General features: G+C 44.2%; 2 protein-coding genes across 2 annotated transcripts; both read right to left on the bottom strand.

Moving 5' to 3' along the window:
- Positions 1–2,198: 2,198 nt before the first annotated feature.
- CHCHD2 (coiled-coil-helix-coiled-coil-helix domain containing 2) lies at positions 2,199–6,027 on the bottom strand. The gene is made up of 4 exons (XM_045786108.2): positions 5,825–6,027; positions 4,094–4,343; positions 3,198–3,357; positions 2,199–2,498 (listed from the first exon to the last, which is right to left on the bottom strand). The coding sequence occupies exons 1-4, from the start codon at positions 5,872–5,874 to the stop codon at positions 2,488–2,490; spliced, it is 471 nt and encodes a 156-aa protein (XP_045642064.1). The 5' UTR covers positions 5,875–6,027; the 3' UTR covers positions 2,199–2,487.
- An 8,346-nt stretch (positions 6,028–14,373) lies between these two features.
- Positions 14,374–15,239, bottom strand: NUPR2 (nuclear protein 2, transcriptional regulator). The gene is made up of 2 exons (XM_045786109.2): positions 14,934–15,239; positions 14,374–14,601 (listed from the first exon to the last, which is right to left on the bottom strand). The coding sequence occupies exon 1, from the start codon at positions 15,237–15,239 to the stop codon at positions 14,940–14,942; it is 300 nt and encodes a 99-aa protein (XP_045642065.2). The 3' UTR covers positions 14,374–14,601; positions 14,934–14,939.
- Positions 15,240–15,827: the final 588 nt, after the last annotated feature.

Below are 15,827 nucleotides of genomic sequence, written 5' to 3'. Positions count from 1 at the left end.
TGCACATTTTCACTTGCACCCCAAAACTCTGGTATTAAGCCCATTGTAAAGAGAATGTGGCTTGCTCAAGGTCACCGAATAGGTGAGTAGGAGGGCCCAGACTAACCCCAGGTGTGGGCCCAAGCGTTGTTTCCATTATTCATGCTGACCATCTATTTCTCGCACTCTGGGGAGACACTTTGCCGGATTGCTACACAGACAGGAGTTGGGAATGACTTAGGGTCTATGCATAAAGGCCTCTGCTCACCGAGATACAACCTCTGGCTCCAAGGATGAAAACACTTCAGTCTCCTCCTTTCATTTACTGTCGTTAAGCTCCCCGCTCCCTTTTGTTGTCCTGATGCTAAGCTATGGACTTGACTTCTGCTTTATACTTTCAATGTTTAACAAAATCCCTTCTAACCTCAGGGCAAAAGGCCAATGTATCTAGTAGATTATTCCCTGTGCCCCTCTGTGTGTAGCCATGGCTTCTACTAGGGAGAGGCCGGCCAGCCAGACTTGCATTTTATTGATGTCAGCAGTTCATTTTCCTTTTTTTTTTTTTTAATTTTTTTTACTTTTTAATTTGAAATAAATAATCATATACTGTATTATTAGTATCAGTGATTCATCAGTTGCATACAACACCCAGTGCTCATTACATCACGGGCCCTCCTTAATGCCCATCACTCAGTTACCCCATCCCCCACCGGTTTCCCCTCCAGCAACCCTGTTTGTTCCCCATAGTTAAGAGTCTCTTATGGTTTGTCTCCCTGTTTTCATCTTATTTTTCCTTCCCTTTCCCCATATTCACCTGTTTCTTAAATTCCACATGAGTGGAATCCTGTGGTATTTGTCTCTTAATTTTGCTTAGCATAATACCCTCTAGTTCCATCCATGTCATTGCAAATAGCCAGACTTCAGTCTTTTTGATGGCTGTTTACTTTTTTTTAAACATAAACTCTATGCTCAACGTGGGGCTTGAACTCATGACCCCAAGATCAAGAGTGACATGCTCTACCCGCTGAGTCAGCCAGGTGCCCCATTTTTCCTTGATTCACTGATTCAACAATACACTATTAGGGTACCCACCATACATCATCACACCTTGGATATAAGGGGCAATGACACTATGAACTTAGAAGTCCTCAGTTTTCACAGAAATGGGCAAAGGAACCCACTAATGAATCCAGAAGGAAATATGGCGGGGGATTTGCCAGGAGCGAACTGTCTGTGGTGATTCAGGCAAGGTGGTCTTGGCCCCTTTCAGGAACTCAGTAAGAGTGGGGCACTCTAGGGACACCTGGGTGGCTCAGGTCATGATCCTAGGGTCCTGGGATGGAGCCCTGCATAGGGCTCTCTGCAGTGGGGAGCCTGCTTCTCCCTATCTGCCTGCTGCTCCCCCTGCTTGTGCTGCCAAGTAAATACAATCTTCAAAACAAAAAAACACAAAACTTAAAATGAGTGGGGCACTCTAAGAACAACAGAGAATAGGAGGTGGCAACTGAAAAATCTACTCAATAGCACTTTCCTCACCTTGCAGTAACTCGGGTCTGCAACTTAAATTGGAAATCAGATAGCTTCGGAAAGGCCCATTTGAAAGTAGGAAAAGTGCAGAGCACGATCCCAGAAGTGAATGATATTTTGAGGTGGGAGGAATGTAGCTGGGTTCATTTTTTAAAAATGACCCACCCAAATTGAGTCCATCTCAAAGCCAACATGGAGTGGGCAGCTGCAGCTAGCTTGAGTCTTTCAGGAAAGGGAAGCCACAACGCCTTACATAGAGGGAAGACATCTGCGGGGGAACTGCCTGTAATGAGACTGGTTTTCATCTCGGACCAGTTAACTGGATATTCTAGGAGAAGCGACGTGTAGTGCTGACCTGGCCGCAGGAACTCACTCATGTTATAGGCCTATTCTCACATTTCCTTTCTCACTCACTTTAGAACAGTTTCCCATTCCTGCTCACTCTCCCGAACACTGGCCTTCCACCTGCAACTTTCTAATGAGCACGATGTTGGATAGTGAGCTACTCCTTACAGAACCACTTCTCTACAAAAGCTCCTCGGGGAGCACTGCTGGGACCCTCCAGATGGATGCTAATTTAATACGGAGACTATAAAACAGATACGCTTAGAGACATGTGGAGACAACTGGGTTCTTTCGCAAAATGCAAATACCGTATCTAATTTATAACCTTATGCTTCAAGGACACCACATTTTGGGAGAAAATCACTTTATTCTAATTCACAAATGAGAACATCACAAAAGGTGATTTAAGGAGGCACATGAACATCTGCCCAGCCCCAAACTCAACCCGTCTCAATGAACTTCTCTATAGTCAGAACACCCTTTTTATTCCAATTCTGAAGAAAACTATACTTAATGACAAAGGGAGGTTTAACTGGTGGTTTTACACTGTATGTATTCACCATCGATTATATTTTTATGCTAAATTAACTTGGTCATGAGAGATGATTTTCCGCATCTTCAACGTGAACTTCCTGATTAGGCTAATCCTGCAAACAGAGAAGGCTGAGTTAGAAGAGCAACAGCTGTACATTCTTAGCAAAACAGAAGCCCTCCCAATGATAAAAGGAGAGACAAAAGCCCAAGGTTATCAGTTTCTTGCCTAAATGAAGGTACGAAGAGGAAAATGAGCATTTTATTAGATGGTGAATTTTTAGGTCAATAGGAGGAAATTACATAAAAACAAGTTCACTGCTAACATTCCGAGGGCCCAAATCCCAGAGTTCCACTGAGGGACTGAATAAACTCTTCTCTCAAATAAGGTGTGAAGAATGCCAATAACTTATCAGTCTTTATATCCAATCTTGGACTTTGGTGAAAATGGAATGCAATTTTTTATTTTATTTATATATATATATAAAATATATATATATAAATAAATATATATATGTAATATATATTTATTTTACCCGCATCCTTTAACCAGAGCAAGACCTGGCACACTGATCTGTAGCCACTTCAGGAAGTACCAGATTCACAACGTAACTGGTAAAAGCTTAAGATAATGACTAGAAACCTCTGGACCAGCTCTTTGTTAGAAGAACTAGATTTTTTTCAGAATGTAAGCAAAATCTCTAACTTGTCCGTTTAATTTATTACACAGACGCCCCAAGTTCTACAGGGCCCAGGAGTATCATGCTGTGATTTGAGCAGATGCAGGTCCAATGAGGGACTGATGTATCACCTACCATTTGCAAATCTGCACTGTTTCAGCACCTCGCTGAAACCTTCACAGAGCTTAAGGTCACCCTGGTTCTGGGCGCACTCCAGAAACTGTTTCATCTCGTAGTGGCAAGGGCCAAATTGCTGCTGCTGCTGCTGGTATGCCGGCTGCGTTCCCTGAGGCTCCTGCAAAGGCATAACATTCCGGGCCGTTGGGAAAGGAAATCAGATTTACACCTGAACAAAGAACAATATCCAATGTCTTTGAGGTCAACTGGGGAAACATAACTAGAACTAGATGCAAATTGAAGTTTCCATCTAATAACATGGAAAGTGAAAATTTTTAAAGGCAGAAAGCAAATGGGCTTTAACAAAATCCCAGTTATAATCAGAAAGATTCAAGAACACAGATGCAATGTACCAGTGGGGTTCAGTGATGTTTCATGGAGGAGAAAGTGGGACTATTATAGAAAAATAGATGAGAGGATCAAATACACCAGAAATACAACAGTACACACTAAACGCTCATGCTCATCAGAGGAGAAAATTCACATACTTCAGAAAGAGGGGCGGTGGCAAATATCAGAGAAGAGGTCAGAGAGCATAGGGCTACTAAAGAGATTTTTAAATACTTAACCAAGATTGAGACTAAATTTAAAATAAGGGGAAAATGGCTGTTTACAGTGAAGTCAGGTTGAACTGCTCTTCTACTCCTTGGAAACAAATACAGTTTGTATCGTACTTGATGTTGCTGGTCTAAGGCACTAACTCAACTGCCAAACATGGGCTTTTGATAAACCATTTTCTGATAAGAGCACTGTGGATTCTAAAATTACAGACAGTTCCTCTTCATAAAGAACTAACAAATAACTACGTGTTCTCATAATGCACCCCTGAAAGAAATCATTGCCCCAAATCTTACCTGGTAAGTGATGTCAGGCCTTGAAGGCTCAGCATTACTTCCTCCACTGAAGCCCCCGGTGATGGCATGACCTATCGTGTGCCCGACGGCAGAGCCCACAGCCACGCCAGCTGCAGTGGTTGCCATCTGGGCCATGAGACCTGGCTGCCGGGGTGCCGCAGCAGGGGAGCCAACAGCAGACGGCGGAGCCACGGCTGGGGGCTGAGCTGGGGGCGCTGGTCTAGGCGCAGCTCTCATCTGAGGTGCCCGGCTAAGCAAGAAAAGAACAAAGTATGAAGTGCCCACTTCCTACCAGGTTTGGAAATTGTCAACCTAAAGAAAACTGTACTGTCGACCATTTAACAACACAGGGTTGAACTGCATGGGTCTACCTACAGGTGAATTTTTTTCGATAAATACAGTATAGGTAGAGCACTGGATGTATTTTCCTTATGATTTCTTAGTAACCTTTTTTCTTTAGCTTACTTTATTTTAAGAATACAGTATTATAATAATATAACATACAAAATACCTATTACACAACTGTTTATGTTATTGCTAAGGCTTCTGGTCAACAGTAGGCTTTCACTAACATGTCCAGCACTGCTTTAAAAACCTTCACATATGGGGGCGCCGGGGTGGCTCAGTGGGTTAAGCACCTGCCTTCGGCTCAGGTCATGATCCCAGAGTCCTGGGATGAACCCCTGCATTGGATTCCTTGCTCCGCGGAAACCTGCTTCTCCCTCTCCCTCTGCCTGCCGCTCCCCTCTGCTTGTGCTCTGTCAAATAAACAGAATCTTAAAAAAATAAAATAAAAATCTTCACGTTATGTTCCCTCTGGCCATTTTTAGACTGTTTCCTTGGGTGCTATTCCCCCAAATAAGGCTAGGTCAGAAGTTTATGACTTTGCTTCCAATCAGATGGCATCTGGGATCACTTCACAAAAATGTGGTTTTCTGTCCTCTGGAGAGCAGCTTTTTCCTGTTAAGTGAACCACTTTCTTGCACTCCTAGCATACTGTTTGAACACAATCCACCTTCCTCCAGAGAAGCAATGTAGTACTGTGCTAAACGTCCTAAACTGGTCATTGGAAAACTCGGGTCAGACCTGGCTTTCCTACTTACTGGTAGCAGTGTAATTTTAAAGCATTTTATGAACTAGAAAACGTCATGTGCACGTGAGGCTTCAGTAACTGCGTCCCCAACTGGGCCGAGCCCCTGGAACGCTCACTGCTCGTGCTCAAAGATTATCCAGTTTATTGAAATGAGATCATTTTCCCGATTATATTACTTTTCTATGACACTAGGATTTTTTTCTTTTTTTTTTTTTGGCGACTTTTGGCGTTTCCGCCGGTTTACACTTAATAACCCACTTCTTTCTAGACTATGACCGTTTCATGCGCTCTAGGAGCGCCTGGCTGGCTCAGTCGGAGGAGGAGCGTGGACGTCTTCATCTTGGGGTCGTGAGTTCCAGCCCCATGTTGGTAGAGATTACGTAAGTAAACTTAAAAAACATTTTTAAATGAGCTCTAAAATATTTTAATGGGCATTCGAAATTAGAAAGTTTGCTGCTAACGGGAAATCTAAAGCCCATTTACAACCAGCCTGCCGCGGGCGGAGGCTGGCCCACGCCACACCGGCCTTCGGACGCCCCTGCCCGTGGCCTCCACCTGCCTCCGCCCGGGGAGGCCTAGCGCGGCCTCCGTCTGCGTCACGGCGCCGGCAGGGCCCCAAACCCCCGCGGTGGCCTCACCTGGCCGGAGGGGCCATGCGGGAGGTGCGGCTCCGGCTTCCACGCGGCATGACTACTTGCAGCGTAGCTCGGCGTCTAGAGCTTCGAGATCCGGCCGAGACCCCAGCGGCTTCTGCAGACCTAGAGAGCGGAAAACAGGGGGCGGGGTTGGCCTCGGCTCGTGGCCAATCAACGCACAGGCAGAGGCAGCTCGTTCGCCGACGTCTCCGCGGGCTCTGAAGGTCACTGGAAGAGCAGGACGTCACGGCGGCGCCGGGCCGTACGCGGTTGCGTCATGAGCTCGGCGCCAGGCTCATTCAGGAGACCGGAAGTGCTTGAACTTAGCCCCACGAGCTTTGTTCTCCCAGTCTACCCTGAGTCAGAGCTGCTTGCTGTTTGCGTCCTAGGCCACGAGGAATGTCGCTCTTCCTTCAAACGTTTGTATTATTAACGTGGTAGACAAATCCAACCTTGAGAGTGAGGCCGATATCTGGCGCGACAGCCACTGGACCTGAGACATGTTAACTTTTCTCTGCATTAAGTTATTTGTTTAGGTAAACATTTTTGGAGGCACAGTATGGGCACATAATGTGAACTGAACGAAGGAAACCGAATACTTTAGGCAGGGTCGACAGGGCTGAGTTGATGCTGTTTGTATTTCTATTATCTGGATTCAGGCAACAAAAGTTGAGATTGTAATAATGCCTTACATTTATTACTATACATTTTCACACCCTTTTCATATGTGTCATAGAATTTGTGCCCATAATTGGGATAGTATTCATTCACTGGTAATTAAAAGTGTTCTGGATGATTTTCAAGTGCTGGCTAGGTTCTGGAGATAGACACAGCACCAAATAAAACAAGACTCTACCTTCGTGGAATTTAAATTCAAGGAGGGGGAGACATAAACGTCTACATAAATCAGGTAGTGGCGACAGGAAGCAAAAGCCGGGTAGATGAGATGGGAAGTTAGAGGCTGGAGAGGGCAGGACTTTTTGAAGAGGCAGCATTTGAATAGACTCCTTGAGGAAGCACTGAAACCAAATATTTGTTAAGGGTAAGAGCATGCCAGACAGAGGGAACAGCAATTGTGAAGGCCCCAAGGGTGTGTGTTTTAGTGACTTGGTGTGGCATGTTTGTAACAGTAATGTTTTAGAACCTCTACAGTAGGGGAAAAGTTGGCTAGTGGCATTTCATGGAGCGTTTCATAGGAAGGTCCTTGGGATGGGGTGGGATTTATGGAGGAGAAAAAGCAGAGGTGTTCCTTCCATTGCTGCTTGGATGTCAAAGAGAAGTTTTCCCCTTCCACCAGAGAGAGGTAGCAGAGTTTAACACATTCTTTCCAGTAACAGCAGAATGTTTGGGGAACCAAAGGGTAAATAATGCAAAAACTATTCATGAAAAACAAAGTTTTATTTTCACAGAACTTAATGAAAGCTTCACAAGTGGTATGACATTGTACTTCCCTTTGGATAATTCATAAACAGGGACAGAGTAAAGGAGCCTTATAAAGGATATCCTGGCACAAGAAAAGCCTAGAATGAGCATAACTTTATTATTATTATTATTATTTAAACAACTCTTTTTTTTTTTTAAAGATTTTATTTATTTATTCGACAGAGATAGAGACAGCCAGTGAGAGAGGGAACACAGCAGGGGGAGTGGGAGAGGAAGAAGCAGGCTCCTAGCGGAGGAGCCTGATGTGGGGCTCGATCCCATAACGCCGGGATCACGCCCTGAGCTGAAGGCAGATGCTTTAACCGCTGTGCCACCCAGGCGCCCCTGAGCGTAACTTTAGACAGTTTAGACAGGCATCCAGAACAGAGACAATTTTAGTCATACCTGGCTAAGTCATTAATTCCTACACTGAGAGAATATTAGCTATTTGTACAAGGTTATTTTGTAATAGTACAAGATTGGACACAACCTAAATTCCTGTCAGTAGAATACTGATTTTTTAAAAAGTCACATCATATAATATGCAACTATAAAAAGGAATAAATAAGCTGCTCCGGGCAGCAGGTCTTTCTGCCCACCGGTCCTGTCCCCGTGCTTTAATAATACTACCATTTTGCACCAGAGATGTCTCAAGAATTCTTTCTTGGTTGTCAGCTCTGGACCCCACCCCACCAAACCTCAACTATATTTCAAAACCACATCATTTGGCGCCTGAACGTGGGGCTTCCGAGTCTTTTCGTCCGGACTCTGAGCTTTGGTGCAAACTTGGTGAGTACTTTTCCTCCTCTTCCTTTACTTTCATTTCAGGGGCCCTTCAAGGAGTATAGTCTTTTTTTTTTTTTAAGATTTTATTTATTTATGTGACAGAGAGACAGCCAGCGAGAGAGGGAACACAAGCAGGGGGAGTGGGAGAGGAAGAAGCAGGCTCATAGCGGAGGAGCCTGATGTGGGGCTCGATCCCATAACGCCAGGATCACGCCCTGAGCCGAAGGCAGACGCTTAACCGCTGTGCCACCCAGGCGCCCCATTTAAATTTTTTTTAATTTCTTTGACGGAGCGAGAGAGCACAAGCAGGGGGAGTAGCAGAAGGAGAGGGAGAATGCGGGGCTTGATGCGGGGCTTGATGCAGGGCTTGATCCCAGGACCCTGGGATCATGACCTGAGCCTCTGAGCCACCCGGGCTCCCCAAGGAGTACGGTCTTATTGGAACACTTTCACGGTGATTGCTCAGGCTGTAATCCTGTAACCCGTGGCTACTCTGTGGGGAGAAGAAAGCCTGCCTTTTGCCTGGAAGTTAGTACCCTGGCCAGAATGGTAATAAGACTCAGAAACTTAATGCCCTCTTTTTACTGCTGTCCTTATAAAGTTGTCTGTCTCGGGCACAGGACAGCCACCTAAGTCACCAGGACGGCTGCCAATCTTAAGACTACCAGGTGAGCTTTCCTCCTGATTGATCTAATGTGATCCCCTTCACATCCCTGGTCTAGCCACTTCTGGCCACAGGACCTCCACTGGGAGCCAGCACCCGGGGACTGTTTCCTAGGGAAGTTGGCTGTAAGGACTACATGTGTTGGAATGTCGCTTAGATCATGATGGATTTCTATCTTTACTGTTTTCCGGTAGTGCCCTCTACTAACTACTTAAGCTACAAAATTCGGTAATTTCCCCTTGTAAAACTTTTCAAGTGTTCTCCATGCGTTAAAAACGGCAGGTTCTTCAAGGCAAGGTAAAATAAGGCATGACCTTCTATGGCATGACCTTGAAGGCACCCATCTGTAGCCTAGGATGCAATGGGGAAGTGGGGGGGACACTAGTATCCCTCCTACAGGGGCCTTTATTGGCGGTGGTGGTTATAGCGATTTTGTTTGGGAAACCCCTCGGGTCACTTTGACACCAGGAACCTCTGACATATCCTGTGGGTGGAACACCACCTGGGAGTTGGGGGGTGGGGGTCAGGGGGATTTTCAAGGTAATGGACCTTCTCTTTTCTTCAATTCCAAGGACTCTCCCTTGGGGTGCCTTTTAACCCCCTGGAAACAATTCAGATTGCAAAACTTAGGAAAGGACTGAGCTCCTGTAACACTGCATGGCCTCAGTGGAATCGATCAGATCTCCTCTGCAGGAAATAGGGCGAATGAACCTAGGGTAACTTCATTGCTCAAACTAGCCTTCATAGCTCTACACCAGGACCTCGACCTAGCGCTTCTTGCAGAATGTTTGCCCAGACATTCTGGCTAGTAACCACCCTCCCCCTTATTGGATGATAATTATCTAAATAGGCCTCCAAATAAACCCAGGTTGCTGGAGGAAACACAGGCCCTCACTAGCAAAGAGGACGCTGACTCTCTCTCTCACTGTTCCTCCTCCTAATAGATGTGGGGGCTTCTTCCTCAGTCATTTCCCGGGTTAATGGCTATAAATGGAGCCAACAGTGGTTATTCTACCTCGAGATAGGGACTTAAAGGAATATTCCCAAGCAGCTGCTGAAACTCCCTTTGTTTTGGGGAAATTCCCTGTCTTCTCTGGCCCGACATGGACTGTCTATTCCCTCTTGTTGGCAGGAAAACATGGCGTCTGCTCCTCTGTTGGAGTTGATGAGCTCTGGAACTGGGAACCCTTTCTCTGCCTTCGGCAGCGCTTCGCCTCTTCTGCCTCCCCTTCTCCCACCTCCTGTTTCTGCACCACCTTGGGTGTGGCCTTCGTAACTGGCTTCTATACATCCTCCATGCAAGCATGGCTCCTCCCTTCGCTGTCAAGGGGCAAGAAGAGCACCTCCTGGGTCTAACACCGCCTACTCCGGATCTCTCCACCAGTGTCTCAGGTAAAAATTGACAATGGGGAGGATCCGGGTGGAACATAATTCAGTATTTAAACGAAGTTAAGTTTGTTGGTTTAAGCTAAACACGTCTTTAAAGTTAGCACTAAACGTGGAACTTTATTCTATCGAGGTTTGCCGAAGGTCAAATAACCTCATGTTGTCTCTGTTGTAATTTGTTGGTAAAAAGATGACTAAAATGTTGGTTATTTGTCTCATGAAACTTTTCATGGGTAGTTAAGATAGCTTTCAAAGTCTTTGGTAGCCTGAAACTAAAGTTTTGCTTGGATGATTAGTGGGATTAAATTCATTGGACATCTAGGTCTTTTCCAAATAGGATAAGGTGCTAAATCATTGATTACTGAATATAGGTTTGCACTTTTGACTTCTTATTGCAAAGAAACTAAGGATATTTGAGTCTATCGGTAAACATGCTTTGTACTTAACAGATTCATAAAATTGCCGTCTAAAAAGTTTTGGCGAAACAGTTCATAATTGGTTACTACTTAGTTTTCTCTGGAGACTAAGGTTTCTAAAAGTGAAAAAATTCTAACTGTAATTAAGACTGATGGAAATAAAAGCAACTCTGTATGTGTAAGAAAGATACAAGTGATGTAGCAGAAAGAATTCTTGAGATGTCTTTGGTGCAAAAAGGTGATTTTATTTAAGCATGGGGACAGGACCCATGGGCAGAAAGAGCTGCCACGGGTCACGAGGAGCGGCCCATTATATACTTCCAAGTTGGGAGGAGGTTAGGGATAGCGTAAGTGTCTAAGGAATTTTGGAAGCAAGGTTTCCAGGACCTTGAGGGGTTAGCTATTGTTGGGAAAATGTCATTTATTACTGTCTAATAAAACCTTAGTCATGAGACCCTTCAGATGTATATCGGTGGGCCATATGCTTGTGGGGTTTAGAGATAAAGGAAATTTCTAAAGGAATTTTTATATGTTAAAGGAGACTTATAGGATCCTGGGGTGTGGGGGTCAGGGTAGCATTGTCTTTGGCCTTTAGCCAAGTGTCAGTATCAAGGCAGTTGGGTCCCTAGAGGAATGTCACTCTGCCTGTTTCAAGGACTTGTCCCTGGGTAGTAAGGAAATTTAATAATTTTTCTTCTGCCTTTGTTTCCCACATCATAAGGAATGGAAATGCATTTTTTGTTGAAGGTAAAAGAAGCTAATTTTGTCCTAAATGAGACTGGTTGGAAAGAAACGGCTCGGGACAAAATCTGAATGCAAAGTAAAGTTGTAGGTTTGTGAAGGGAAATCTTGGAAAGGAATTTTAGGTGTGGTCAGGCCAGACTAAGATGGAAATGAATGGATTTTAAAAGTACATTGGTATAAGATTGAAAGTCTGCTTTCTCTCTTAAAAAGATAAAGTTTTCTTTTTCTTGAATTGTTGGTCTGCTCTTCGTAAGAAAATGTAAATAGTTGTTTTCTCTTTGCCTGCTCATCTGTTTTGCCTTTATCAGGTCTTTGACCATCCCTAATCCTGTTTGGGCAGGTGCTTTAAAACTTTCTAAGGTTTTAACAAACTTCCCCAAGATTTGTATCGTGAACAAAGTCTCCTTGACTAACTAGGCTTGCTTGTTTGGTATGTTACGTTCAGGTATAAGGTCATTATCACGGGATGTTCTGGCTATTGAAGTGTTATGTGTCACACAGATAACCGAGTTTCCTTGTCAACTGCATCATAATGAATTCTCGGATCATTAACAATGTCCATTTCTGAGTTTTTGGCATTTATAACTGTTCTTATTGTCTTGCAAAATGAGTTTCATCTTCAAGGAAGTTCATAAAAAGGACTTTTAGGACAAATACAGGTATTCAGTATCTTTAAGATCAAAACTGAAATGGGTAAGAATTGCCAGAACTAAAAAGCTGCATTCAAATTAAACAAGAATTAGTAACATGGGACTAAAGGAACTAAAGAGATTATAGTATTGTGACTCTTGTTTGAAATATTGCTGGTTCTCTAATGTTTACTCTTCCAGATTAAGTAATATTTCTCTTAAGATACCTATAACGTACAGAAACAGGACCTATTTTAAACCATTCATCCAGAATAATGGATAGTGATTTCTTTTTTTTTTGCTTGTTCATATTTTCCAAATTGTCTAAAATGAACACACACTAATTAAACATACCATGATGGTTTAAAATAGGTCCACAGATTGACACTTCTTTCGAAAAGTGGAGCCTAATTTCCTCTCCAACATCATGACCCTAGCTAAAACCACCCTGTAGCCACTTCTGAATTCTTCACCTCTTGAAACTAAGATAATATTTGTTGCTTTAAGCCACTAGATTTTGGAGTAATTTATTACACAGCAATAAGTAACTAATACACAATTTCTACAGTTACTGTATTTAAACTGTAAAAGTTTTAGTATCTAAGGTGAGCAAAATCTAGTTAGAACACCTTACAGAGTGCTGCTTTAACATGGCTTATGTCTGTCTGGGATTGTGAATTGGGAATTGTGTACAAACTGAGATGTTTAAGACACTAAGGTCCTTACACTCTAAATGTAATTTTTTCCATTGGGTAACTAAGACATACTTATATGAATACAATGCCTTGCACGTACCAGACAAAAAAGAATGAACCAATGAATGAATTTTTAACTGTTGATCTAAAAATACAAAATACTATATACACAAATGGTTAGGTGGTGGTTAAATGAAGTTCTATGGATCTCAAAGGAATGGATATTCACTGCGGATGAAAGATTCAGAGAGAAAGTGGAACGTAAAATAAGTATAGGTGGAATTTGTTTTAGAAAGTTTAAAGTGATAAAGGGGAAAAAAGGCATGCTAAGTAGGACAGCACAGATTCGCACCAAGAGGCAGAATCGAATATGGTAAGGACAGAAGGACAAAAGATCTGTGTCAAGAACTACAGTGTGTTTTTGGAAGTTACAGGACAAAATTTAAGAAAATCTAACAGATGATTTCCAGCACAATATAAGGAATCTAGGCTTTTTATCCTACAGGGTTTGAGCAGTCCTTGAGGGTTTTTATATGTTTAAAATGGCCTTCAGAAAGATTAATCTGGACATAGTGTCCCTGAGACACAGCAGGAGAGTAGGGGTAAGGAAAAATCCTGAAGGCCAAGAGTGGCGATGGGAACATTACTAATGATGTAAGTGCCTTGCTTGCTTCCGCAGCACAAATACTAATCATGTGAGTGCCTATCATATACCAGGCACTAAGAGCTTTCCGTGTGTTATTTTATTTACACCTCAGAAGAAGTGAAATAGGTACAGTATTATACCCATTTTATAGATAAGGGAACAGATAACTTAAGAGTTTAAGCAGCTTGCCCAAGTTCATACAGGTGTCTGAGTCCTCAAAGCCAGGACTCCTATAGCACACCACCTGAGACGTTTCAAAAGAATGAATATATTAAATGAAGAATTATAACACTTGGACTAGAGACGAAGGAGAAGGGATTGTGTTCTGTAAACTTAAAAATAGTTACTATTTATTGAGTACCTCTTATGTGCGAGGCCCTTAACTGTGTGATATGTTTTATGTATTTAATCTATAATCCACAGTTTGATAAAGTAATCCACTATCAGTTCCATTTTACAAATGAGAAACCAGAGGCTTGGTGTAATTTGAAAGTAGTTACCTCAGAAGTTTGCTGACTGCCACAGCGATGAACAGTCACAGTGAGGATTAAAATTCAGGTTGCTCCTAGCAGGACACACCACTCTTCTAACCAAGGACTCACCACTGGGCACAGAGGCCTAACGGAATGCAGGCTGAAGAGAAAGGACAGTCACCTTGACATATCGTGTATAATTTTTAAAGCCACAATTCAACTCTTGTCCTTGGGCAGGGAGTTTGTGGGGTTTGGTTCTGAACAGCAGAATATTGCCTACGGTAGAGGAAAACTGTGATGCTGGAAGGAGTGAACGCTTTCGAGTATCTGCTATACATGGTCTTCTTTGTAACTAACTGTATGACCTCTGAAAAGTGACTTGAACTCCTTTGCCTCCGAATCCCCTATATAAAATGGGAGATAGCGTCCACCTGAAGGAATTGTTGTGATATCAACATTGCAGAGAACTTGGCAAATGTTCAGTATACACTATTGCAAAGGAAAATATTCCTATTCTGACAAATATTAAGCTTGCACACTACATCTATGAAGTCTTGTGCAGATCCCTATCTTCGTTCCCCCAACCCCATTCATCATCTTTACGCATAAGCTGAACTTATTTGTTCATTTGTAGATTTGAAACGAGTTACCATAGCAACTGGGGGAAAAAAAAACACCAGAAGAGTTAAAATGCCGTTCTTACTGCTTTTAATTAAAAACCCTAAAAAGGCATACCCACTTGGACACTTGGATGTTACTTAATTAACAATCAGTAAGGAAAAGATACCGAAGCGGTAAACTTAAGCGATGTCGAAAAGAAGTTATGTTGACCACCATGGATTCTCCCCCTTACGACCACAGTTACAGGTGGAGTCAGAGAAAATACTTTTATCAGGGCCTTCGGGTATCCTGCAGAAAACTGACAAAAAAATAAATTATTCTCTTTAGCCCACGCACAGGCACTGGAAGTACATTCTTCACTTCTACTTTTAAAAGATGCTTCTGCATTTCCTAGCCTCTTCTCTATAAACTATAAAATCCAAAAGGTAGAGTTTTACACTATTCTAACCGCAGCCCAGAAAGAAGTTGGGCGTTTAGGGAGTCCAGCCACGACTCGCCAACGCGGAGCAGCCTCGGAAGGGGGCGACACCGCCCGGGTGCAGTCGCAGGGGGCCGACGCGAGAGTCGCCTGGGTGGCCGGGGTGCTCGCGGGGCTTGCCAGGGTTCTGGCCGGCTGCGGCCCGCACGCACCTGCGCTCAGACGAGCCGAGTGCGCGGCCGGGGCTGCAGCTGGCGCTGGCGACGCTTGCGCTGGCCGTTGAGGAGCTTCTGCGCGATCTTGCGCTCGTGGCCGCCGGGCACTGGCCAGTTGGTGCGCAGTTCCCGCTCGCGCCGCGTCCGACCCTTGCTGCGCCCGGCCCCGCAGGCCGGGAAGTCGCGCAGGTAGTAGTAATCCAGGCAATCGTAGAGCTCCTCCTCGGAGTTCACGGGCGGCCACCCCTCGGGCGGCTGCGGCCGGACCTGAGCCTGGGCGGCGCTGAGAAGGACCGGGTCCATTGCGCCGGGCCGCAGGGCCTTCCGCCCGCGCGCGCGCTTCTGGAGGCGCCTGTCCCGCGTTTCGATTGGCTCTGTCAGCGGGGGCGGGGCTTAGGGATGACGTCACAGAGCCTGGAAGGAGTCGCGAACGAAGCCCCCCGCGCTCTAGTCCCAGGAACAGTGACCCTTCTCTCTGCCCCGGCCGGTGAGCCACCGGCGCGAGGGGACGTTTGGCAAAATCCGACTGAGCAATCTGTTTCTGTCGGCCAAAACTGGAAAACTAGCCAAGTCTGGACAGTGAGGGACAGCTTAAAGAACATGCATTCCTCCGGAGGACTTTTATCAGCAGTAAACATTTTGTTAGGCTGTTTGATGATAGGAGAAAAGTGCTCAATAACGATGTAAAGTGAAAAACTCGCTTTTCAAGAAATATCTCTGGTATCCCAGTAGCGTATTTTTAAAACATCTGTCTCTATAAAGGATTGAAAGGAAGTCCATCAAAATGCTAAACCTGTTTCTGGCTGGAAAGGGCACACATATATACATTGGCTCTTTTTCCTTTCCACCGTCCCGGTTTTCGATACGGAGTATGAATGAAGTGTAGTAAGC

This window comes from Ursus americanus, chromosome 2 (genome assembly GCF_024610735.1).
Source record: "Ursus americanus isolate L20-20 chromosome 2, mUrsAme1.1.p, whole genome shotgun sequence".
Taxonomy (NCBI): Eukaryota; Metazoa; Chordata; class Mammalia; order Carnivora; family Ursidae; genus Ursus; species Ursus americanus.
The sequence above is the reverse complement of the archived record's forward strand: the minus strand, read 5'-3'. Positions and strand labels throughout refer to the sequence as shown.